This window comes from Pseudopodoces humilis, chromosome 11 (assembly GCF_049639895.1).
Source record: "Pseudopodoces humilis isolate 2021_Gansu_Grassland_sample_001 chromosome 11, ASM4963989v1, whole genome shotgun sequence".
NCBI classification, from domain to species: Eukaryota; Metazoa; Chordata; class Aves; order Passeriformes; family Paridae; genus Pseudopodoces; species Pseudopodoces humilis.
In genome coordinates, this window is record NC_142210.1 from 11,154,114 (window position 1) to 11,181,332 (window position 27,219).

The 27,219-nt window shown below is 40.0% G+C and overlaps 1 protein-coding gene across 5 annotated transcripts in view; it reads right to left on the reverse strand.

Moving 5' to 3' along the window:
• SLC9A9 (solute carrier family 9 member A9) overlaps positions 1–27,219 on the reverse strand; it is a 175,630-nt gene that overhangs the window by 136,841 nt on the left and 11,570 nt on the right. For all 5 annotated transcript variants that reach the window (XM_005527073.3, XM_088061093.1, XM_014256202.2 and 2 more), the window contains exon 5: positions 1,698–1,813. In XM_005527073.3, the coding sequence (XP_005527130.1) occupies positions 1,698–1,813 (116 nt within the window). The remainder of the gene's footprint in view (positions 1–1,697; positions 1,814–27,219) is intronic.

Below are 27,219 nucleotides of genomic sequence, written 5' to 3' on the forward strand. Positions count from 1 at the left end.
GAAGTAATTAGAAGCAATATTAATCAATGACAGTTTGTCACACTAAAAATATTTTTCTCAACTGCAGCTTTAGCTTTTCAAGCCTGCTAAAGACTCTGGGAAAAGTAATGCTTGTAACTTATTCCTTACAGTGCAAGAGGAGCTTCTGGTTTGTTGATTTTGTTTTCCTTTTGATTGTTCCAGATTAATCAGTGGTGATTTAATACTCTTATAATAAAAATCAGTGCCTTTGTCTTATACATTACTTGTCATAAGTCAACATTTGTGAAACTAAATAGTCTTGGACTGGAAAATGGGAAAATAAACTAAGCCAGCTGCAAAAGCCTATTCATAGCACTATCAAGAAATATACTTGGAAATTGTAAGGATGCTTTATTCCACAAGCAGTTTATTTTCCTAGGTTCTCCTTGTGCTTCTAAAATCTGTGTTTTTCTCTTGCTCTGTGAGTAGGGTTCAATCATGTGGTGAGTCTTATTAATATAGCTGGGTGATCTAAGAAGTGGCAGCATATTGGAGGTGTGGATTAATTTGATAATAACAATTTGAGGTAGCTTTTACAGTAATCTTGCAACAACTGGTTTTGTGGAAATAAATTGTTTTATACTGTACTTTTAAGCTGTCAGAATGATAAATCACAAGCCCAAAATCTTTTGTTAAATATTGAGACTTCATTTAGAGACTAGAAAAAAGTTGTAGAACAATATTACTTTTTCTCATTTATTTTAAAAGCCAAGAAATTGAAATTTAGTCCTAAGCCTCTCAGAGAAGTTTCTCAAGGGTAGTTTTTTAACACTACTGCAGCATTTAACATGCATCACAAAATGGTTTCTGTTCCATTTCCTTTAACAGCTCGACTGAAAATTTTGCAAAAATCCAATGCACCCTTGCAGAATTTGTACTTTGTCTTTGTGGATAACCTCTAAAAAAATCTCTTCACCTTCTCCTTTACTGTGTTCCCACAGTTGCAAATAGCAATAGTTTTAATATGAGTAACTCGTATTGACATTTCCAACATACCTGAACAAATCTATGAAATCCAGGCTAACTTTGAGATTAGACTGTTTTAATTGAAAGGTTGGACTAGAATCCAACCAGACATCCCTCCAAATCTCAATGATTCTGTGATTTCAAAATTGACTGAGTCTGCTTCCCAGACTTTGCCATTTATCTGTAACTTTGGGTTTTAAATCTCACATCTGGAAATTCAAGTCAATTTCTTGGTAACTGTTTTTTTAGAGTTGTATTTATTGTGAACACTTCATTGTTACCGTATAAACAGTATTTATATGGCCAAATTTGAATGCTCCGTTCCCCATATCTTTAAACTCACATGTGGATGTGAGGTTGTGATTATTATCTCTGAGGCTGCAGCTTAGAGCAGTTCTCATATCAGCAAGCAACAGGTGGTGTCCTGAAGATCAGAGAACATTTTCCCAATCTTTTCAGCAACCTCAATTATAAAGTTTGTGATCTCAACCTAGGAAAACCAGCTACTAAAAACCCACAAGGGACCTCTGGAGCTTTGATTTTGACTTTGACTTTGATTGACTTACGATTATCAGAATATCAGATATTTAACAGCTAAGGAAAGAAAAAAAAACAAAAACAAGAACAGAGACTTTGAACATTTCAATGACATGTACAGTTCTTATTTACTCTTCTAACTTTTGAAAAAGTAATTTATTTGAAATGGTTACCTGGATCTGTGGCAGACATCAGTGATCCAAAAAATAAACAGTCAGTGAAGTGGAATTCCCATTGCTTTAATTGGCCAATATGTACCATGGCCTTCACAAAGCCATACATGATCAACCTGTCAGGGCAAAGATAAGACTGGTATTCAGACAGAGTATTTAATACTTATGTTTAATTTACACTATGAAACAGGTTCTTATTCTCTTCAGCTTCTTTTCAATGACTGTAGTAATCAATACTGAACATTAACTGGTATAATTTAAAAATTCTATTTCCTGTTCAGCTGTCAAATATTGTATTGAAACATCAGAGACAATTCCAAATCAAAGGTTTTCTGGGTGATTGTCATCTGCTGTTAGCAAAGAACAATGGTTTGGGCTGTTTATTTTTCAAAAGGAAAGATAATGTAAGCTTAAGAAGACATTATTAAGACAAATTTGTCTAATGTAGAACACTTAAACAAAGGCAGTTCTACTATCAGCTGTGTGGCTTGCTCTGTATTTATAATTTAATTGTTTTATTCTATCAGCTTTTAAATGTTAGTGGCACTCAAAGTTCCACATAAGGTCTCTAAATGGGCATATTTTACAACTCACAATGACAGTGAGCCAACAAAGTCACACTTCAAAATACACCGATACAGCCTCACTGGTTTCACAGGAAATGTTATCACTGGTTTATGTAACTAGGCAGTGCTCTCTGAGATGTGCATTACAACCAGAATCTTGAAATAACTTGGAAAAAAAAAAGAGATTCACTTGTTGTTAGAACCTGTTGCAGATTTTTACAATATGATTCATGTTCAGTCTAGTTAATAATAAACCCCATTGCATCCAATGCCTGCTCCATAAACACATTGACAGCTGTGCTCTTCTAACTTCAGACTCTAAACCAATCATTTAAACAATTCCATGCGTGCTCCTCCTGGGCTAGGTTTTGCCCTCAGCTATCCTCCTAAAGAGCTCCTGAAGTCACATCAACACAGATCTGAGGGACAGATAAAGTGCAATTAACAAACAGCCGGAGAGTTAATTACAAATCACTTTCAGATACGTCACCAAGCTCACTGTGTTGCATAAGGAGAGAAGCAGACAGGTCACCACGGCCTTCCCCAGTGGCCCTGGGTATTTGTGTACATATTTACAAAAGTTCTCTAGCAAACAGTTCACCAGCAATTGCCCTAAAACACCATATCCAGCTGTGGGTCTCCTTGATTGATGAGCTCACCTTCTCTCCCTTCCCAAAGCATAATGACTCAAGACCTTGCAGTGAACTTTGTCTTTTTATCCCCAGCAAAATTTGTCAGCTTTAAGGAATGAGTCCTTCAAAACCTGATTGTGGTGCAGCTCTCCCAATGTTCAATTGTATCCAAAGCCACAGTAAGAGAAGTGAGCACAGCCATGTCTTTTAGAAATAATTGCCTAAACCTACTTTCAGGTTTGACCAGAGACATTCTTCTCCCTCATTTAAAACCTATTTAAAAATAGTAAATAAAACTAAGTTCTAACTATTTGACAAATTTAGTAATGATAATTAAATTTATCAGTAATTAAAAGTTGCGGAAGACTTCTCAGATGGACTTAGTGATGGTTTTGTTCTTCAAAAAAATGTTTGTGAATAACCGATTTGACATAGATTTGTAACATTAATAAAGTAAAAAACCAGAATAATAAAATACAGATCAGCTTTGCTGCAGGAGACCTGATATTTTCTACAGCCAAACATTTTTTTTTAAGTCTGGGGAGGAACCCATCAAGCTAGAGCAAATATTTTACCACTTCAGCAGGAAAAGAGAAAAACAGTAATGTAATGAAACACATGAGAATTCAGAATTTTCCAGATTATGCAAGTCTGGCACTTACAAAGTGCCTCATCACTAAAAAATGCTGCATAGAATGCTGTCATTACACAGTAGAGGAGACACCATATAAATATTTGACTTGCTGAAGTAAGAATCTTCTGGGAAACTGAACTTTAACTACAACAATTTCCAATATGAGCCAGCAAGTAAACCACACAAACCACACAAAATCTCAGCACAACAACACAAAAAAACCCCTTTAAACTGACAAAACTAACAAAAATAAAAGTAAATAACAGACACTGAAGAACCAGAACAAAAACTCTTCAAGGGTTTAATTATTCTGAGCATTGGGCTATCCTTAGATTTTTGAGGCTAGACTGAATTTTGAAGCTTGGTGTAGAAAAGTGGGGGTGAAGAGTCTCCATTTGTGCAGGGTCCAGTTTTTTACTACCACAGTTCTGCTGCGCATTGAGGAAAGGAGTCTGGAAAGCACACTGGCTGGCAGTGTACTGCTGGAAGGTTCCAATGAGTTTGTTTCTAAAGCTACTCTCTAGGAAGGCTACTCTGGAACTGGGACATCCGTGAACTAGCTGCTGTTTACATGCAGAGGGAAAAAAGCCATCTCCTAAGGCCTTTAAGGAGTAATTACTACACATAAAACTTTCTAAATGCTCAGGAAGAGCTTTAGATGCTGCTCAACAGAAGCTTATTTTTTTGCAAGAGCTTCCTTTAGCAGCATCTGGTTTTAAGGGATCTGAAAAGAGACAGCAAAATTGCTTTGGGGGTTTTTGGGAAGTTCTTGTGAGAAAGCTCTTAATAGCAAAACCTCTCTTCAGCATACTGCTAGTAAAAGAGAGATAATTGGTAATTTTAGAGAGAGGAAGTGGGGTATGTCTGATGCAGAATGGGGAGGCTGCAGGAAAGATGCAAAGGACAGAAGCATTGTAAGTAGTCACAAACAGGATCAGACCACACTGGGAAGGGAAAAGATACCAGAGTCTTCAAGACAGGGAGGCTGAAATCCTGGCAAGAGTTTTAGTCCTCTGGGTGGCTAAGAAAGGCCATAAGTAACACAGAGTGAGCACAGCACACCCGACAGGTAATCAGCAAGAGCTGTGCTGCTCCTAAAGACAGCTGGTACAACCAGCCTGGGACCAGCGCTCCTGGGAACGTGAGACAGCAGGGTCCAAAAGAACTCTAGAGAGCAGCTCTGTATGCATGAACAGTGCACAAAGAGGGACAAGGAGACAGTGCATAAGGTACCTTAGGTACATGTGAGATGAGACAAATGCAAACTGAAAAAAATCCTTCAAGTCCCTTGTGGTAAAAATATGCCTCAATGGTGTAGTCAGGCAAGAAATCTGTGCCAAGCTTTGCCTCCTAAAAATCCCAGACACATCTTCAGCTTGCAGGACTTGGCATCACAGCACCTATCCCTCTGCAACAGAGCAAACTAAAAAAACCATGGCAATAAATACATATTGGCAGGTTAGTTTATAGGATACTGCTTCTTTTTAAACTAACTGCATAGTCTCATACAAACTAAAAGAAGAAAACCTACCAGTTCTAAAGGAATCTACTCTTAATTTAAAGCTCTAGAGAACATGAATAGAATGTAACAGAACCTGCTAAGTGAAGACATAAAGCACACACACATGCCCTGTATCCTCAATACAGATAGCCCCATCTGCCTGATGATTCTATCAGCAGTTGTATTTTCTTCAGCTTTGTTATTCATTGCATTATCACTGTTGAATCTCACTATGGGTCTTTATTGTGTTAAAGGTTTTAAAAGCATAATTCCATATTTAAAGCGTTTGTGCAGTTATTCTGTGTAGCATGGAAGAGACTTGTAATTTAAATTTTTCTTGCCAAATATATTTTCTAGTCTGAAGAGAATTTTTTATCTCATAGTCTAATTCCCTAAAGAATCTTACCCTATCAAGACATGATTTTCTTGTAGCTTGAAGCCAGTTGAACATGGCTACAGATTGTAATCATGCAAGTAAAAGATGAAAAAATATTTCTTCCTTCATATTTCTTCTTTTTCACAAGGAATAGTGATATTAATAAACCAACAAGAGGAAAAAGGGATGATTTTATTCTTGCTTGTGTATGAAGTAAAATAGTGATTGGCTGATACTATAATAGAAATAAAGAAGTCACTTGACAGAATTTAAAATATATGCTGAAAAACACAAATAGTAGAGATGAAAATGAAAAATGCATTTCTTTATTTTGATCTTTCTATTTCTACCATACCAAGATATTTCTATAGCTTTTTCTACACAATAGAATTCTTCACATCAAATGTTCTGGCCACAGTGATCCGTTATTTCAAATTGCTCTCTGTGCTACTACTTCCTTCTTTTAGTCCTCTTTTAAATCAGTTTTGTCACTATAAAAGGTACTATCATGGGCTTTTCTCCAAAAAATCATTTTCTCGCTAATCAAAGCAGGAGAAAACCTCACTGAAGTGTGTCAGGTAACAATAAAGCAATAGTAACATTACCTAGAGTTATCCTGTAGAAATCACACAAGAAGAAAACCCCTCTGGCTATAGAAATAACAGAGATCAGAAAAGAACCCGACTTTACAAATTCGCTGCATCCCCAGTTACCTGGAGCACAGTGACTGTCCAGCAGCTGAGCATTAGAACTGCACAGCTTTAGCTCTCACAAAGTGTTAGCATCAGCAGATGTGACACACAGCTCCAGTGAGCACTGCTGAGCTCCGGGAGGGGCAAAGGCCTTTGTGTGGCTTCTCCCGCGGGCAATGGGAAAGATTTACCACCGAGATTTTGGTGGTAGTCATGGATCATCTTCTGTTTGCTTCTTACATCAGAAATTGGGATGGGAAGGCTAAATGGAGGGAAATACACTTCACACCTCAGAGACAGGGAAAGAAAGGCTGTGTTTCAGTAACCATTAATCCACAGGTATCTTGGTTCCTCAGACAGTCCTGTGCTACTGGAGTTTTGGGAAAGTGAAGGCTGCTCAGAGTTGTTTAATCAAGCAAGCAGGTATTGAATGTAAATAAAAAATCCAGCCCAGGTTTCTCTATCAGTCAATTTGGGGGCCACTGGTAATAGAAAAACTGATAGAAAAACTTCAAAACTGCAGTCCTGTGATGCCCCATTTTTTCACTTAAGGGAAGGCCAACCATATTTGTGTTTGAGGCTTTAGGACTGGCTTGGACAAGATTATGCAGGAGGCTCGAGTGCTCAGAAAGCCTCAGTATCTGAGTCTTTGCTTAACTAAAAATATCTTCCTATGGATTTGTCCTCATGAAAGTAAAGAATAGCTACATGTCAGCATGAATTTTATTTTGGTTAGTCTTCTGTAGTACATTCAACCATGGGAAATGTCTATTGAAATATAGAGATGCTTTCTTTTAAGGTAGAAAGAAACATTTTGCCAATGTTCAAAATTTCAAGATACAATTGTAGATTTTGCTGGTAAATGCTGACAATGCAGCAAAAGTAAGGAGTGAAAAAAAGGGGGTAAGGCATGAACACACATGAGATGAAAGCTGAGGTCACCAATCTTCACTGGAAACTACCAATGAATGGTATTTCATGGTTTGGTGTTTTTTTTAAAAAATCTCTTATCTTTTGTTTCAGACTGACTTTCAAATAGCCCTTACTGTATTAGAGTTTTACAACAGTTTGCCTCACAGGTATACAAAGCAATTCACCATCACTCATGACTGCATACGATAATTTAATGCATTTTTAATATTTCTCTAATGAGTGTGACACAGCTTCAGGATCCCTGTGTTCCTGAACTCCAGTTAAATTAGAGCCATTACACATTATATACATAACAACCTGAACCTCTGCAATGAAAAACCTGCACCTGATCTCAGAGTGCTGAGTAAAATGTAATAATTACTTGGGTAAATAAGCCATGAAACACTGTCAACTGTACTGTGTCCAAATCATAGTGCCACAATATTTTATTGCAGTACAAATTTAAACATTACCTCAAGATTTACTTTACTCAGTGTTATAAATTGAGAGAACTTTCAAAAAGGTGAAGAATTACTGACAGGCATACATACTTTGAGAGAGATATCCCCATGACAGTAAAAATTAAACCTAGAAAAAGCAGACTTTTTCTAGTCTGATAGAAAAGATTTTCCAGATACAATAATGAAAATTATTTTAGAAATTCCTAAATCACTGCTGTACAGAAGGTGGTGGCATTCTAAAAAAATATTAGTGACACCAAGAGACTTTCATTATGAAAAAAGAAGGACTGAAAATACCCAGTTTACACAGAGAAAATAAGACAGTGACTGTATTATCCACAGGAGTTTAATGTAGTTAAATGTCAATAACTCAGAGTTCTCAGATTACACAACTGTTGTCTCATACTGAACTCACACACAAAGTCAGTCAGGGGTTGGGTAAATTGAGTTCACTGGTTAATTGGCTCATTCAGTCAGTCAGCAATGAATTCACTTCACCAATGAGATACTTTGATGATTGCCATAATTCTAGCAATCTTAACATTAAAGGTTCTTTCTTTACCTACAAGAGGTCAACATTCTGAAGAACTTAGTATAGTCTAAATATTTTGGGGTTTTGTAAACTCAAGAAGACCTGTTGCAGCTCATAAAACTGTCTCCAGTATGAAAAGTTTCTCTTGAATTCCCAGCTGAGTGGGTGCTTTGTATTCTGAAATGTTAAGACCCCTAATCCCATCCCATTATCTATATAAATGTCTGACTTTAATATTAAAGACTCTGCTAAATCCATGGCTTTAAGCACATCTGAAAGCATTTAAGTGTCACAGATTAGCTATGGACCCAGAACAAAACTTTGTATCTCTTTTCTTCACCTTGGAAGAAGCTTCAAATGTGCCAAAATTAATATAACTGTGTATCACCTTATTATTATATTGACAGAGGGATCTATGAGGATAATTTTGTCTTTTCAACCTCAAGAACATTCCATGTGTCAAATAAACCTCTGAGTTTTCTTCATAACTCGATATGAGAGAAAAATTCTACTTTCAGAAATAGTTTTCAGGAGAGTCAAGAGTGTTTGTACAAAAGACCTGTCTGTGGAAAGTCCTCAGACCTCTCAGATCTGAGTGATTAAAGGAAAAAACCAAGTCTGATTCAGCAGAAATTCAGAAGAAAAGTATTTTGAGTCAAGAAAGTGAGAGCCAATAATGTTTTGAACTCCCTCTCCAAGTATAGAAACATTGCTGGATCCTAACCTGCTATCAATCTATGTTAAAGGCAGACTCATGCTTCTGGTTATTATTCATGCAGAACTAATTAATGAATAATTAATCTATTCTCTAAATTTCAGAATGAACTCCTCCAAATAGCCACACTTCTGCCCCACATTTGAAACTACAGTGTAAATAACGAATTTAATACATAAAGCAAGAAAATATTTTCATTTAATATTTCATATCAAAATACATAAACCCAAAGATCTCATTTGCAGTGAACTTCTACAATAGGTTTTCATTGCAACACCTGATGTTTCCTTTAAATTAGCTTGTATTATCATTAAAAGGTAATTAGGATCAGTTTGTGATTTTGGAGTAATGTAAATTAGATTAGAGAACAACCTGCTGTAAAATAGGGCATGAAATGAACTATAAAGAAAAATGTTTGAAACAGTTTTAGCATTTTTATTGGATTAGCTCAATCAGATAGTGGTACAAGTAGCTCAAGAACAAAGAAAACAGGAATTCATACTTGCACTATAAATGAAAACTGACAGGTATCCTTGACAGGCATTTAAGTTAGTGCAGTTTTCAAACGTAAAATTTATTGTTTGATGAAAAAGTTAAATGTGTTTAGGACAGACAGGGATATTGCCAAGGCTTGAGAGTTTCCAGGTGCTACCCGGGCTTGGTTCAGTCTCCCTTAGAAATTTGGGACACTTCGAATTATCAACCAACTTTAAAATACCAAAGTTCCTCATTTATAAATTAGGGTGTGGTTACAGTTTAGGATATGGATCAGTCTTGTGCCTTAGTAATTGAAATCTAAAATTTAGACCTCTGAAAGTGTGAGAATCTCTATAAGTGTATAGACAGGAAAAGAAACACATTCAACCTTTAACAAACATTTTGAGTTTGGGTTTATTTTTAAACAGAATCCTTGCTCTGATGAACAAAGATGGAAGAGAATGATAAAATTCCTTGTGCCCAGGCTAGCTCCTGTTTCTAGGGCTATAAGAGTATTAATGTGCAATGATGCTCATTGGTCAAGTGAAAACAGGTTTTTTTTTGCTGAAAAAGAAAAATTAACTATTGGACAGGCATGCAGATAGGCCTAAAGTGACATGAAACTACTGCAATGAACTTTCAGAAACAGGAACCATCCAAGCCAATAAATAACTTCCCAGGGTGAATGTATTTGTGGTGATATGATTCAGAATGAATCAGCAGGACATAAGCTTTAAAACACTTAACCTGTGGTAAGCAGGTTATGTCCTGCTGCTTATAAAGTTATCCTTAACTGGTGCGCTAGGTAGAAATGGTTTTTATTACTTTAGATATAGCAGCAGGGTCCCCAAGAAGCCTGCTATTGTGCTCCTATATTTTTATTTTAAACACTCCTCTTTAATAGGTTTGTGGCTTCTGAAGTTGTACTAACAAGTTTGACAAGTATGGGTGCTCTGTAGAGGAGAACTCTGCTGTCTTGTGGGATCTGCCTCTTCCTCACCAGACTGTGCTCCTGGATCACATGGATTCAGTGCCAGTATTTCAGTCAGCTCCTTCACACAGTGGTGTTGGTTCTTCTCCATAGCATACAACCATCTCTTCATTGTAGTTTTTTTATTTTAATATCAAAGTGCAACAGAATTTTCATGATAAATCCCTTGGGCAGAGACTCATAATAACCAAACATATGGAACGTTAGGCAATTGCTGTTTGTGAAGTCATTCCCTAATCTGCTTTTCAGTATGTTGTGAGCAACTTGACAAGTTCAAGGTAGTGAATGAAAATGCTGATGAAAACATCCTGTCCTCACTACCAAGAATGTTCCAGATATTCAGGTGCAAGCTGCTTTGTGTCAGGTCTGGACATACCAGGGGGATCCTCACAGGGTTTAACCACATAAAAAGCCCTTTGTAGAATTCTTTTTTTTCTTCTTTTACTCTAGTTCACACTGCACAAAGCCCACCCACACAGCAGTCTGAGTATGTTCTGTGGCTCTATCCTGTATCCATGCTCCTCACTGACAACAGCCAAGGACAGACCCCATTTAAGCTTAGGAATTGCCAAAACATTTGGTTAGTTATTGCTAGCAGAAGTCAGTAGGTGGGAGTTATTTCTTATTCCTTCTGAGATTTAGGATATAAACCTATAGGATCCTGTGAGATATATGATTGAACCTCTAGTATAAATCTACAGATGTGTCAAGGTCTACTTCACTCCCTGTCCAGGTTTTCATTTCCTTTCCCCCAAAGGCTGAAGGACCTTCTAAAATAAATGTATTTTATTCTTCCAGCCCTGGGATGTGATAAGGAGACTTACACAGGCACAAGTTGGATGTATAAAAGAGAGTTTTACCACAGCATTCCTGAACAGCTTGTGGAATTAACATCTCTAGTACAGATTGATTTGGTGCATCTCATGGTGGTCACTTTTCTAACCAAGGAGTGCACGTGCCCAGTTACAGGACACGCTTTTCCCATTACAGGGTCTTTCATGATCGTTGTGTCTTGTTTAACAAACAAAGTTTCCCATTCCACAGGATGAGGTTTGACAATCTTTAAAATCCAAAGCTACTGCCGTAGCTTTTAGTTGAAATGATTAAATGGAAAATTTCTTTAAATGTTTCCTGGGTGAGGTGAAAGAATGATAATTAAATTCATTAAATGGAAATGCAGTTGTGAGGCACTGGCTGCTTTCTCATGGAAAAAATTACTTTGTAAATGCATTAAAAATGAATGGTTTTGATGAGAAAAGATTGAGATATTTGTTTAAATGATTTTGACTTTGGAACAGTGCTAACAGTGACAGTGAATTACAGGAGATAAAATTCTTAAATGCGTATGTAAAAACATCATGGGACAAATTATTTTTGTCTGACTCACGTGCATTACATATCAAATTAAATAGAAGTGTAAATAAGGAAAACATATTTGGCCAGATTACAACACTTATGTGCTGGGTGATTGAAACCAAGCAGCTCTATCAGTCCTGAGAACTGCATACTAAGCTTCAACTGTCCTTAAATTTCCAGGGTTTGTGAAGGCAGAACAAAACTACTGATTAGTAGAAAAGCAGGTGCAACTCATTGAGATTCAGGGTAAATATACAAAATATGTGTCACACTGTGCAGCTACGTTTGCATCAGGATGTAGCAGTGGCTCGATAGTGCTTATTATCAGTCTGATAAGCATGCAGAACAGGGAATGAGAAACAGCCTACAGCCAAAACTGCTGGGGAAGTCTGGGTGAGGAAAATGCAATGTAATTATTAAGGCTAAGGCTAGCGTGGACATTGGGGTAAATGTTACTATTCCTGCAAAGGTGTGTAAGATCTTTACACACCCATTGTTTAGAGTTTTACAGTTCTAGAAACACAAACACCTTTGCCTGTTATGCTGGGCAGGATTCTGTTAGAGGCCCAGTTCCTGAAGCAATGACAGACACTGCTGTATTGTTTCCTACACACCAGCACTGGCTTCAAAAATTCTCACCCAGCCCTCTGGTGATGTGGGCCAGGGCACGGGTGAAGTGGCTTTGCAGTAATGCACTGCAATCAGACATAGATTTGACAAGAGGCTGGAAAATATTTTTCCAGCAATAGGACTGATTAGGCATTCACAGCTAGAGCTGAAGCACTGTAGAAATGCTAATAGATTTGTTCTCTATAATGGCAGCAATTACTGCTTTGCTTCATCCTATAGCTGGATTAAACCAGAGAGAAAAGGACTGAGTTTCTGCGCACTAGAATTGCTCCTTCATTCTTCCTGTATTCCCAGGTTTTTAGGTATACTGGACAAAGCACCCAAGAATGAACTGCAAAGTAGCCTTTTAGGGGTGGAATAATGAGCTCTACAGGCTAATAGCTCTTTTACTGCTCTAATTTCTATGCCTCGTGATCTACTTCTTCATTTCATCACTTCAAAGATCAGAGAAAGATTATATACTTAAATGAGCAAGACTGAAGTACATTCCCTCATTGGGAGGACACCGAGACAAATTAACTGGTGCTACATCACTGAGAATGGCTTACTGTGAACTACAGTAACTTTTGGGATTGACTTTTTACAGCAGCTGTAGCCAAATTTTAACACTGCGTTGGGTTTGTGTGGTGGGATTTTGGTAGCGAGGGGGCTAAAGGGGTGGCTTAAAGGGGTGGCAGCTGTGAGAAGCTGCTGGAAGCTTCTCCTTTGTCTGATGGAGCCAATGCCAGTAGGCTCTGGGACAGACCTGCTGCTGGCCAAGGCTGAGCCCATTGGCAATGGTGGCAGCACCTCTGCGATGAGGCATTTCAGAAGGGACATAAAACCTGCACAGGTGGAGACAGGAGTGAGGATGTGGAGAGAAACAGCCCTGCAGCCACCAGGTCAAGGAAAGAGGGGCAGGAGGTGCTTGAGGCCCACCCCGTTTTTGGGGTGAGACATGGTGTCCATGGGACAGGCTGTATCCTGCACCAGAGCTTCTGTCCCAGATGCCAGTCTGGCACCACCGTGCAGTGTATGGCTTGAGCCGGCCAAAGGCATCCCCTGGGATGGACTATTCCCAATTTTCCTGCTCTTCCCCATCTTGTTGCAACTTGAGTCTGAAGAATACCTGTGCCTTGTTTGTCCTAGAAAGACTGTTTATACCTGCTTTTGCTGATTGAAAATATCCAATCTCAAATTAATTTCAGAGAGTGTTAGAACTTCTGAAGGATAAAAAAAAACTGGTCCAGGGGCTCCATTTACATTCACTGAAGCTTGAGTCCATTCTGTGGCACAGAGAGCAGAGCTGCCTGCAACACCTTTCCAGGAGAAAAAGCACAGATGAAAGGAGGAATCACAGAACTAAGGATTTTACATTTCCATTGCACTTTGATGTTCAGCTCTCCTCCCCTCCCTCCCTGAAGCAAGCTAACACCACTGTGTGTGACTACACCCTTCTAAGTGCTTGAATCTGCCTCCAGGCGTTCTCCTCCCAGTCTTCCTTGCTACATTTGAAAGATCATCTGCCTCCCCAGCATCTGTTCATGAGTGACGACGATGCTAAAGGGAGAGCAAAGGCAGCCCAATGGCAATTTTATCAACTGAAAATCATACATGAGGCTTTCAAAATGGACCAGCAAGAGGAAATTAAGAATGGGTTAGAATATAATGATCAAACAGATCAAAGAAGTGCAAGAAAGCAACTCAGACATCTTTTTAGAGGCAGAAAACTCTGCAGGAAAGGAAGTATGAAGGCACAGATACCTCAGCACAGCATCTTGGCACTGCACTGTTACACATTCCCTTGAGATAGCACGGCTTACATAGTATCACTATGGCAAGAAAAAAGTACTCCAGCAGGGACATTTGCAGAATAATACTGCAGTGTTTCCATTCCCAACATGTTAAAAACCTAGCATAAATAATAAGTCCTTAAACAAGATTTTTATTAAATTACATAATTTGTATTCTTTGGATTGTTTGGCTTTTAGTTTGCATCTGGATCATGTTTCCCATTTTTTTGTCTTAATGGGGCACTAAAGAATAATACAATATGATTTTTTTGTGCAACAAGAATATCCTCAAGAGTAGCACTGTAATTAAAATATCAAAGATAAGGAGGTGTGCAAATAAAGCCAGGTTTGATAACACAGAGGTGTGGCACTCTGAAACGTGTTGCCTGGCTTCAGCCGCAGTTACGGAAGGTTTTTGTCCTTGTAACACAATAGGGCTAGCTGCTGTTGAAAAGAGACATGTAGGCAGCTTGAATAATTAATTCTTTCAAAGCAGAAGTGACACAAGGGACAGTAATGAACAGAGGAAGAACATAGATGAGAAAAAGTTTTGAACAGTGTGGCTACGGACACCTTGTTTACAGCCCATGAGGAGCTAACCTCAAGGTGTGGCATTTTTTTCTCCTTGGCAGAAAAGCCCTCCTGAGACTATAATCAGGGAGAGTATTATCTGAGAAGCTATGTGGAACTGTTTGTCCTTCATGGAGCATTTGTGGGTAATTATTGGGAAAGTGTAAAACTGCTACCAGTGCTATACTGAAGTGGAAGGAGTCTGCTTGGATTCTCCACAGCTCCCAGGTCAGTTTAATGGAAGAACAGCCAGGTTTAAAGAATTCACGAGAAAAACTGAGGCACAGGGGAGAGATAATTACATTCCTTGACTACATGCATCACCCCATGCTGTCAGCCAGACTGTGGTGTTAGGGACACCGAGGGAGTGCTTGGGGACAGTTGTGACAGGTGGATTTCTAATTATATAAATTTCTTGTCCTAGTGGAACACCTGAACAGGACCCCCTACTGCCTGACTGAGAACAACTGCTATTGCTCTACGGTAATGTTAGTGCATTTAAGTAAGTCACTATGTTGTTGGCAGATAATTCTGGTTTTCAATTAAAAAATACATACATATATATGTGTGTGTGTGTGTGTGTGTGTGTATGTATGCCATCCTTGCATATAGAAGACTTATAAGTTTTCTAGAACATCCACACTACTAAAGAGAGTTTTGTGGGAAAAGGAAGCTGCTTTATTGGCTTTCTTGGCTCCCTGGGAAAATACTACAAAATTTATGTGCTAACAATTATAATTAGATCCTAATTTTTGGCAGGTTTAACTACTACCTTCTCTTTCAATTTATTTTTAAGTGAGTTGTGAGTTCGTGAATGTGCCAGTTTGATGGCCCCAAAGACAGAGAGCGTCTGTTTGCCTATAAAGGCAATATATTTACAACATTCACTTCCACAAACTGCTCCCGAAAGAGCGCTTCAGTGGCACACTTGAGGGGCTAACAAGAGGATCAGTAATGTAAAACCCCCCGTCCACTTGCCAAGATTACTAATGAGGCTGCAATTTGCCAGTGAGAGGTTGCAACTGTAATGGGCTTTGCAGTCTATTCCTTTTACTTTGGAGGGCATTGTAACAATTCCTGCAGGCTTCTTAGTCACTTCCAGTCTTCCAAGTGTTCCCACAGATTGTGTAACTTTGTTAGTGATGTCCTTAAATCATTGTGTCACAACTGCAGTAACTAAGTCCCTACTTAGAAGACTACATGAAAACTTTTGAAAATCAGACTGATTATTAACATTCCAATATTTTTGCGGACTGGTCAACAAATTTAGCTAACAAACTGTTGTATACTCAAGATATCCCTAGTTTTCTAATAATTGTTAATCAAAATTGTTTCATTTATTGTATTATCCAGAACCTCTGGGTAGATTAGTGTTTGAAAACTGACAAGTAAAGGATGATGCTCGTTTCGTAACTTGTAGTAAACCCACTACAACCCGTGCTCAAAGTTTGAGAAAAGAGAAGTGAGAGTCCTGTCTGCCGCAGACTTTGAAAACTGCTCTGTCACAGGATAAACAAGAGAGCTGGCGCTGGCTCCTCCTGATTCGGAACAGGAGCATATCCTCGATCTGGATGTCCCAGACTAGGATCCCCCATGTGGCCTGGTGTCCCCAGGACCAGCCTAGAGAAGCCCTGCACAGAATCCCTGGCGTGAGATGAAGTTTTTCTCGCGCTGAGCCGGACTGCTGCCCTGGTTTCCGCCGCGTCCCGAGCCTGGCTGTGCCGCGGCTGAGGGCCATGCCGTGCTAAGGGCCGTGCCGTGCGGTGCCGTGGGCCGTGCTGTGCCGTGCTGAGGGCCATGCCGTGGCTGAGGGCCATGCCGTGGCTGAGGGCCGTGCTGTGCCGTGCTGAGGGCCATGCCGTGCTGAGGGCCGTGCTGTGCCGTGCTGAGGGCCATGCCGTGGCTGAGGGCCGTGCTGTGCCGTGCTGAGGGCCCGGCCGCGGCGCGGGCGGAGCGCGGGCGCCACCTGGTGTCGGCTGCGGGCACTGCGGGAGTGCGGGGACCCGGGCGCGCTGTCCCGGCTGCGAGCACTGCGGCGCCGGCGCTGCTGACAAACGCTTCGCCTGCTCCTTCTCTCGTCGTTTCTTTGTGTTTTAAAAGTAGTCGGGATGAGTTTTTCTCCCCTCTCTTGCGTGTGGGAGACAAAGCCGACGGCTCGGGTCTGACGGCGGAAGGAGTTCAAACTGTAGAGCCCCAGCCACGCGTGCTGCGCGTTAAACTGCGATCAGCGGCACCATGGGACCGTTCAGAATCTGAACGAAACCAGAAGTGAGGCTCTTGCTCCGCTGTGATGGGGATCAGACACCAGTGATCCTTTGGCCGCAGGTGAAGGTGTTTTGGAAAGGTGCCAAAATGGGATTGGACAGAAAGGCGGATACTGAGTATCCGAGCTACATCCATAAGGCTTCTGGCTTCTGCGTAGTGCTCTCTGGTGCCTGCCTCACTGAAGCTGTTCGCCCTTGGTGATACCTGAATTTTTGAGCTGTCTGGATGGTGAGGGCAAAAAGGGGCTGCAAACGGTGTAGCACAGCTCAGGGCAGGGCAGGGGAGGGGGCTGAGCTGTCTCCCAGCTGTCGCTGACACCGCTGAACAGTCACACCCTGGAACCTGTCAGCAAGTGTGTTTTTCCACATCTAGAGCGAGATCAATATTCTGCTTCCTAGAAATCAAGCCTAGCTTAAAAGGTATTTAAACATCTTTGAATGAGAAGGGCTGACTGGCAAGCAGGTTGATGAGTATTGTGTTATGCTTCAGCACAAACCCTGGATTTCTGTATGAGCCAGACAAGATAACTTTCGTAGGAAGATTACTGAAAGCTGGTTAAGTCACCCATCTCGGTAAGACTTGGAAGGTGGCACAGCCTCCCTCCTGCTGGGCTCAGAAAATAATGACCACTGGTTTGAAACCCAGCTGCACCTGGATACTAATGCTGCTCCTCAGAGATGGACACCAAGGTGCATTCAAAATGTGACCAGCAGGCTCCTCATAACCTGCTCCAGCTTTTGAAGTGAGCCTTGTTTTTGTCATGGGATTGGACCTAAGGTCAATTCCATCCTAAATTATATGTTGAGTGTGACAAAGGAGTGGTGAAGAGCAATCTCACTCTGAATGTTATTCACAGGGCAAGAAACTGAAAACAGCTGGATTCACATCCTGATGAACAACTGAGGGAACTGCATAAAACACATTACATGATTTGCTAGTGAGAACAACTTCAGATAGGTTCCCCTCTTTCTCACTTCCATTTTTTGATACTTATTTTTCATTAAGGTTGCCTAAACACTCACTCTTTCCCCTCCCAAAATAAAATAAAAGGAGGTCATTCAAGGGAGCACACCTAATGTTTTCATGTGAAGTCACACTTGGGTTAAATGAAATAGCAAACAGAACTCTGAAAATAATCCCTATTCATCAGAAAATCAAATCTTTCCTTGTTTTCATCAGTGCGTGGGTAGTAAGGATGGAAGAAATGAGCATGAATAATTAAAAAAAAAGATTTGTTTTTTCATTTTAAGTCTGAAAAATAGCAACCCTCTCATACATCAACAAGGTTATGGAAAGGCATCGCTGGAGCAGTCTCTTGGTCAGTCACTGAGCCTGTGCATGACCTTAAATTCTCGTTGCAGAGGTTTTACTGTTAGTCATTGTCTTTTTGCAGATCAAGTGGTTTGTTTTTTTTACCAGTGACATCATCCTGCTCAAAATTTTCAGCATACACATAAAAACCATATCAGAGATAAAAGCTCCCATGCTCTCAATAATGGAGAGGTCAAAGAGGAGTGCCAGTTGTAGTCTCTTCACATTTCAATTTTGGTTGCTGCTAAGCTTCAGCTAGAGAGTGTTAGCTGGGGAGAGGTGGTGTTGCAAAGAGCAAGGAAGTGCCCAATCAGTGCATTACAGAAATGAAAGTGATTTTTTACCTGTTTAAGGTACGGAGCTGACTAAGAATAGAGGCTAATTAGCATTTTAAGAGCCATCGTCATGGCTTCAGAAGGAAGTGAAATAATCCTAACTTTTCTTCAGAAAGACCTTTTTATTGCAGATTCCATATTTCAATAAACAGTGAGGAGAAAAACAAATATCCTGGAAGATAACTGTTGGGGATGGGATGAGGAGACCAAGATAATGGAATCAGAAAAAGTGGCAGAAAATTTATAGCAGGAAAAGGCTGAAAGACATGGACTAGGGGTAGCATATGTTCTGCTGTAAGGTTTGTTATTTACAGCAACATAGAACTTAGACTAACTTATGTTAGAAGGGACCAGAGGGTGTCTCTAGTCAAAATTCCTACTCAAAGCAGGGTCAACTATGAGCTCAAACTACAGTAGTTAGGGCTTTAGCCTCTTAGGTTGAGAAAGCCTCCAAGGATGGAGATTACATATCCAGCATCTCTAGACAACCTGTTCTGATGCTTGAGTATCCTCATGAAGAAAAATTTTTTGCCTATGTCAAGTCAGACCTCTTCAATATACAGTTTATGTCTGTCAATTTTGTCCTCTCATCATGTACTGTGAAGAACCTGGATTTTCTTTCTTGGTAGTCTCCCCTCAAAGCCCCTCTTACTTAGGCTAAATGAGCTCAGTTTCTTCAGTTTCTTCTTTTTGGGGCAAACGTCCCAGCCCCTGTCCCTGTTGCTGACCATCCACTGAACTTGCTGCAATTTATCATCATTGTCAAATATATGGAATATAGAGTCAAATGTAATGGAGTTCTTAGACAATCAGAATTTTAATGAGAGCCAAGACTAGGGACACACCTTATATGATTTATTGTCATCTTAATAATCCAAAGAAAAGCTCTGTGTACTATTTAAATGTCATCTGCCTCTCACTGTGTAGGATATGGTTACCTGACCAGACCAGCTCTTGCAGGTTTTATCTCCAATGAATGCATCATCTGTCCCAGGGCCGTCATGACAACTGGTGTGTTTATAGAACATTTCAGGCCAAAACCAGTTGTGCTCTGTAAAAGACTTGTCAGATACAAGAGCACCATTTGATCAATTGGCTCAGAAGTGAGGTATGTAAAATGGTGGTGGGTGGGAGAACAAAGCATCCTTTGAGCTGGCATATGAATTTTTCAAGGTAACAGGCATGAGATCTCAGTCACCCACTCTCTTCCTGCTCCAATGAGCTACTTTCTGCCTGTACACTTCCCAAATTTGCTCAGCATTTGATCTGTCTAAGAGTAAACATGTCAGTTTGAAGAGACTGCAGCTTGTAAGTAGCTCCATTATACTGTAGTGGAATAGGTTTTTCCTCCTCTGTTTTAAATTTCTGTTGCACCTTTCACCATGAGGCAGCCCGAAGCACTTTGCAACCAATTCACAAGTCCACATCCTCCTGACAGTCACACGTTGCCTGTTTTGACTCAGAAGGAAAGTGGCCTGGCTCACTACCTAGCAAAGCCATACAGGTGTTTATGGCCTGGAGCAATGCACAGCCTGGGCTGGAGATGCCTTCCCCAGTTATAGGCTTGGTGTGCAGGTTTCTCATGCAGTATTGAAAAATATCTGTAAGAGGTAGAAAATGAACTAGCACATTGGAGTCAATGCACTTCCCTCTGCTTTCATCTTCTCTGTAGCCTGGAATTGTTCTGGAAAGATAGGATACTGAGAAAGGCAGTGGATTTCAGGATAAGGGGCCATAAGGGATGCATATTTTCCATTTCTCCAGCTCTGTAAATATGTTTTCCCTGAAAGCCATTGTAGAGACTGCAAGAGCAGACTTGCAGACTTGAGACTGCAAATGATGCTGCAGCTAGGGAGGCTTTTTTTGCACAGGTGCATGGATGATCTATAGCCAGAGAAATAGGGGACTGGCAGTCTTTGGAAGCCACATTGGGTGTTAATTCTTAAAGGATTCATGAATATCAGGGAAGAAGACATGAGGAGCTCTATTCAAGAGTATTCATTCCTACAGTTAAAGCTTTGACTTTGAAGGCAACTGGGGAGACACTTTGTAAAAAAACCCCACAAAACCAAACAAAAATCACACAAACAAACCCTTCCAGGATAGAGTTTCTTCTTGGGAAATATCTGAACTTGAGTGTTTATCCTGTTTTGCAACAAATGTCATTTGCATGTTTTTCAGAAGAGCTCATGGTTTAAATTTTTTGATGGATTCCTGGAGAACCTGCTGGGAATCAAATACCAAATTAAACATGCTTTTTACTTTAGATGAATCTCCTGCTATTCCAGGTTCTTTTTGTCTCTGCAGCCCCACACCTTTGGCGCTCCCTATCATACATTTCTTTCCTTAATATGCTGAGGGGTTCTTTTGGATGATACAAATAATTACATCCTGCTGCTTGGCACATCTGTTTATGAGAGGAAAAACTTTTCTGCATGATCAGCTCTGCTGCAGTAAACAATGTCAGATGCTTATTGCGAAATAGCTACAAATTCTGGCTGAACTTGCAGTAACACATACTTGAAGGCATCAAAGTACTCTTGGAAGAACTTTCCATTCTGTGTGGGTGTCAGTGGTCTGGAAAACACTATTTTATATCAGTGTCTTGATTTAATCCAGCTTCTTATCCATAATTTCACATAGCATACAAATAGGAGGTGCTTTTAAAAATACTTTATAACTTTTAGACCTGCCCAAACTCTCTGAATTACTGCTATGAGGAAGCCTCTTCCCTCTTTACTCCCTGTGCAGAATTCCCCAACCCAGGTACCACAGTGTCTATTTTCAAGCTTCTCTAAACTTGCACTTTACAAACCCATTTTGGACTCACCATACACTTTTGAACAAAAGTGAGAAGCAGCAACTACCCCTTGCAACTACAGCTCTGAATTGCAGGTGGCAACTCCACAGACTGCAATGGAATTACCTCAGATTTGGACTGACCAAAGAATCAAAGCTACTGCTTTGGGCAACTGAGCTGCACATTAACAACAAAACACAAGATTTTTTCCTGCTGGGCTTGGTGTTCATCTGCCTTTGGAGAAATCTGGAGAGACTTGATTTTTCAGCTAAATAATCTCTATTGAGTTTCCTCAAGTCAATGCATAACTGGGGCTACAGTGCCTCACGACTGAAAGAAAATGCCTGCATTCACTTCAAGATGGGACATGGAAGCAGCCAAAACCTCAAAAAGGGGTACCAGCACAGGCACTATACTCTTACAACAGTTATAGCACATTCAATGAATGTTTTCTTACTAGTTTTGTCTTTATTTCCACTCATAGGCTGAATATCTGGCTTAAAAAGATTGTTAGAAATTGTTGAAGTCAGACATCTGATGTTCAGGGGATTTTACCACTGAGAAGGGTAAGTGGTCTAGATATAATTTTTCCCTCTTTCTCCCTCAGTTAGTTTCTACAGCACTAAGATGCTTTAACACTCCCCCTCGCCAGTTTCTGTTTGTACCAAAAAGAAAGCTTTTATTCTTGCTTGTGGGGAGGTTAAGCATTTGCTATTTATAAGTGGTGTGTGGAGGAAAGATGGACCTGGGGGATTTTTATATGTCATTTCATGGGAACATACAGTACAAAACAGTAATTAGGAAAAAAATATTACTTGTACATTAATTAAGCCTGAATTAATACAAAAGTTATCACCTGGAAGGCAAGAGCTTAGCTGGTGAAGCAGCAGATAACCCTTGTAAAGGTATTTGCTTAATTTATGGAGAGCTCAGTAACAGAGAAGATTTTGTTTTTGGTTACCCTTAACCCGGCCCCATTTTCCCTTGCAAAAAAAGTTCCAAAATCCAGAAGAATCCCACAGCACCGCACAGTAAATTCAAGCCAAACAACATTTGGCTTTGCTCTGTTGGAGCACATAGCTACAAGTGTTTCATTTCCAAGCTGTAAAGTTGATCCATAGTCCTCCAGTGAGAAAGAACAGCCAGATTATAAGCTCAGTATGGTTCCCTATCACCAGACCCCATTTCTATATTCCATTAAGCTTCTGGCAGAAACTAATAAACACACCCATAACCTCACTGAGCTCCCCTCTAGCCTTTGCCAGACTACTAAAATACTTCTGAAAATAAAAAAAATATCCCCAGTCTTGCAGAGTTCAGTAACCACAACTACTGCCTGCTGAAGCTTTTGGATATGTGTCTTCTCACTTTTAGAATAATGTTTGGGTAGGTGTAACAATGACAGAACTAAATCTCTGACAGGACAGCTATGTCAGGATGCATCTTACCCAGGTAAACTGTATAAAGGAAAGTTGACTACGTTTCTTAGTGCTGCATTTGAGCAACAATGTTATTAATTCAGCCCAGGCCATCCTTCTTTAGAAGGCACAAAGAGGGACTGCTGTAACAGTACAGTTAAGAGTGAATAATTAATAATAATTATATTACATTATATTACCTATTCCTCACACTTGAATTTAAATGTCAGGAGAGACTTTGTCCAAACTGTTAGTCAGTGCAGTTGAAGACAGATGCACAAAAGAAATACTTTGATTCTAGGAAGGTTTTTAATTAGCACTTGAATTTGGAGCACTGATTGCCATGAAGTGATCTGACACGGTTATTGTAAATCCAGTATCCATGTGCTCACAGACATACTGGCATGAATCAAGCCAAACTAACCAGATGTGACTTCCTGAAATATGGAGAAGTCCTGTCTCCCCAGGCAGAGAAGTTGTGCAAACTGAGCAGCTAAGAAGAACACCAACATCTTTCCTCTTAAAACAGGGATCATCTTGGAATGATTTTTCCTAACACCACAATTAACAGTTATTTGCATTTTGTAACTTCACTTGCTCAAAACTACAATTACTCTACTTTTTCTGATCCAAACACCATTTTTTATCTCAGCTTTCTTCAAGTAAAATTCTCACTGCAGCCACAAAGACAGCTCAAGCTTGGCCTATGCTTTCTGTAAACACATTTGTTATTTGAGTTGCACACTCAGAGAACTTTAAATTCCAGAAAAATCAGGCCTTGCCAATCGTAGTAGACTGGCTGGAAAAATATGAGTAAGTGACTGCAAACATGCTGCATTTTGAATATTGAAAATGTGGTTTTGGCATTGCAATTTGAGAGAACCCAAGTGAAACCAAATAAAAAATCATAGCTAAGACCAACTTAATGATGTTAGTGCTCCCGTGCATAGGCATCTTAGCCCTGGCTGACACTGAAAATACTGATCAAAGAAATCAAAAGGATTTCAAAAGGGGGAAAAATGCAAATATTTCTATACCATATACAGCTCAGTTTGTTGCTCTGATAGGGTGTTACCATAGTGTCAAGATTTTTCCAAATACTTAAGCACTCTTCCATTATCAAAACAGAAAATACCTATGGCAGACATCAATTCTGGAAGATGTACCTCAGCAGAGTTTATTAAAAAAAAGAATCTAAGGGGAGAGAACACTATTCCTTGCAGATGTTAACATTAGGTCCTTCTCCCTGCTTCTTCCTAAGATGTTAAAAATAAAAAGCAAGAGAGGCAGATATTGATTTAATACTTCAGCAGCCCAGTTTTCATGCACTCACTGAGTAGCATCAATTCAGTGGTGCTTCAGCTTACAACGGTCATAATACACAGCTAATAGTGAGGTACCGATGGAAAAGTAGAGCAAGACTATGCAGCAGTCCCACAGAAGCATGGCTGGCTGCAGAAGTATGAGTAGAAAACCCCTGGAGTCCTGGAGGATATCAAATGAAACACAAATCAGAATGGGATTTCACAAGAGCAACTATGACTGCAAACCACATTGTGTTCACGGAAGCACAGTGAGCAAACCAGGAGAAGCCATTAAGTTGGCAGCTGGGAGGTGACATGTGGAATAGAGTGTTTCATTTTTGACTCCGGTAGAGAGAAGATGGAGAGGAGACAGCTCAGCAGAGAACCACCAAGATAATTTGAGGGGTGTGGCATATGAGAAGAGACAGAAGCTGAGCTTTTTCATGTAGATGGGAGTGGAGCTAAGTGCTGTCTTCAGGTGGGTACAGAGAACATGAAGCCACCTTCTGAAGGCTGCATAGGGAAAGGATGGAGGCAAAAGTTACAAGGTGAAACAAGGGAAATTCCAATTGGATAAATAGATACTTCTTGTAGTGAGGATGGTTAAGACTGGAACTGATATCCCAGAATTCTGGATGACTGCAGACATCCACACATTGCTTCTGGCTGAAGTTATTCTCTGATGTAGGAATTTCAAACATTTGAGAAAGTTCTCAAAATCTTGCATAAGCAAGCTGAAACATAGACCTGAACAGAGAGTTTGACCTGAGGCATTAGAAAAGGCTTCCAGATTTAGAAACCATGAGTAAGGGTGTGAGTTTGTAGTTCAGATAGAAAAGACGTTAAGCTAGGTAGTGGAAAGTTTTAAGGTTTAAAAGTTAAGATAAAGAAGTAGTTATAAAGGTAATAAGAAGTTTAAAGTAGAGCAAGTAGTTTTGTGTGTCATTATATGATTGGCTAAGAAAGTCCGCACTGCGGCAAAGACATAGGAAACAAAATTAGCTATTGGTGTAGAAGTAGAAACATTCTTTTGTGGCAGAAGTTTATTGGCTAATTAACCTTTAAAAAACCTTGTAACTTGCGGTCTTGTGACTGTTGACCAAGAACATCTGGTGAATATGGTGAAGACACTCTCATGATTTCATGAGACTGTAGAAGAAGAATAATAAATCATGTTTTAAGATGTCTTCCTGTGGTCCTGTCTCTCTCAAAATCCTGATACTCTGAGTCTACGAAACTCAAGAAGTCTCCTACAGCAAAAGACTGCCTGCCCTGTATCAGGCTGAGCCTCAGAGAGACTTGGCCTTCTCAGGAAGAAAGAACTGTCCCAGTGATTATTCCACATTACTCTTCAGAAGATAGGAAGCTGGAACCACTGATGAGAAAAGATTTGTTGAAAGATTGGATCTTATATGATCTTATGTCATGCAGACCTAGAGTCAGCAGATTCTGCTCACCATGAAGGGGACCACTTCAGCAATTCTGCAGTCAATAGGGCTTGGAGAGGGGGAATTTCCCCTTTCACCCATGGCATCTCTCTGCATGGATCCTTGCTAGTCAGATTCGGTGTGAAGGGCATAATTTTGCTTTGCTGGGAAAGCTTCATATCTTTCATGTGTGTTAAGTGGCTGAGGGCAGTTTTACAACTAATATAGGCAGCCTTAGAGCAGCACTTAGCTGAAAGCAAGTACATTTTGGCACAATCTTCACTAAAAAAAAGATCTCTCTTACTTCTCCTTCCCCCACCCTCAGTGGGAATATCTGATTATAGCCTATTCACTCGAATTCCACACAGCTCCTCTTTCTTGAGGCCTTTCACACAAAAGCAAAGAGTCACAAAGAGCAGACAGGCACCATTGTATCCCTGTGTTCCATGGCAACGTTTTAGCACTCAGAGAGTTTGCTGCAAATCCAAATGATGTTTCTGTTCTTTATTAATGATATTTCCCAGCTGTTTCTGGTTGACAAAGAGAGGTCTGGTCCTTCTTTGTTACAGGCTGTGCCCTGGCACTTCAGGAGCCCCAGGAGGGTTCACACAGAGCTCTGTAAATCAGGCAGCAGGAGCACAGCCCCAGGGAGAGGCTGCAGACATGCAGGGCTTGAGCCTGTGGATATTGAAGCATTGCATGTGTGTGTGTTGTGCTCATATGATGAGAAGACAGCACACATTTAACCTTACCTGAGCACAAAATTTTTGTCTATGGCAATGAAACCTAGATGTACCTCAGGGTTCTGCCCTTTCATTGGTAACAGTTATTCACCCTTTCTCTCTTAGGACATATTTTTCTTTTAGGCCTTACTTTTCATTCCCTTCAGTAAAGTTTTCATATCATCTTTCTTCTTTATGCAGTCATTATCTCCTTCTTATCCTGACATGTACATTATGCAAACATGCTTCACATTCACACAAGCCCTGCTCTGAATAGATCAGTGCCTTCTCTGCAGTGCTTCCAGCAGGGGCTGTGGGTTGGTACGAGAACACAGTGCAAGGCCCAGTGCCTGCTACTCTCTACCTTACAGTTTCCTTTGGATCTTTATCCCTGACTTTGGGCTTGAACTTTGAATTGCCAGTAGGAATTGTTCCTAGTAGGAACTTTTTGTAATAGATTCTATCTGCTCTATCTATTCTGTTTTATATAAAATAGCATGGATACAGGAATTAAAGTATTTGGAATAAAGGCTAAATTCAATATATTATGTTTAACAAACTTATCAAAGCTGCTTTGGTATTTTCTATTTACAAGGGGCAATACCAGAGTCATAAACCAAATGCATATTTAAAAGCATTACTGGGCTGGACAGCCCTAATGCTTTCCTGCAGTCTCACTGTTGAGACTCACTTAGATCTCTTTGCTTTGATTTATGTTCAATAGCTGAGGCAAGAGAGATGAAGCACAGGAAGAGTCCTACTGAGATCCAGAACCACTGTTACCTCAGAAAATGTGCTATGATTTGGATGTTGTTTGGATGTAGATTTTTTAAATTAATTTATAATTTCAATCTAAGAGGTGCTCTCTGCCATAGATGGGTATGAGAAGAAACAAGAGCAAGGCTCAAAGGTATGTTAATGCAAATAAAGACAGGGGAAAAATATGAGTGGTATAGTTGTCCAAGCTGTGAACTTCAGGAAGTGATGAGGTACCATTTCTAGAGGAAAGCAAAATTTCAGAAAGAAAAGTTAGATTAAGCTTTTCCTCTCCAATAAATGGGACACATGGCACAATGCCTCCTGTAGTTACAGATTTGGGTCTGAAACAGAAGGCATTCTTTTT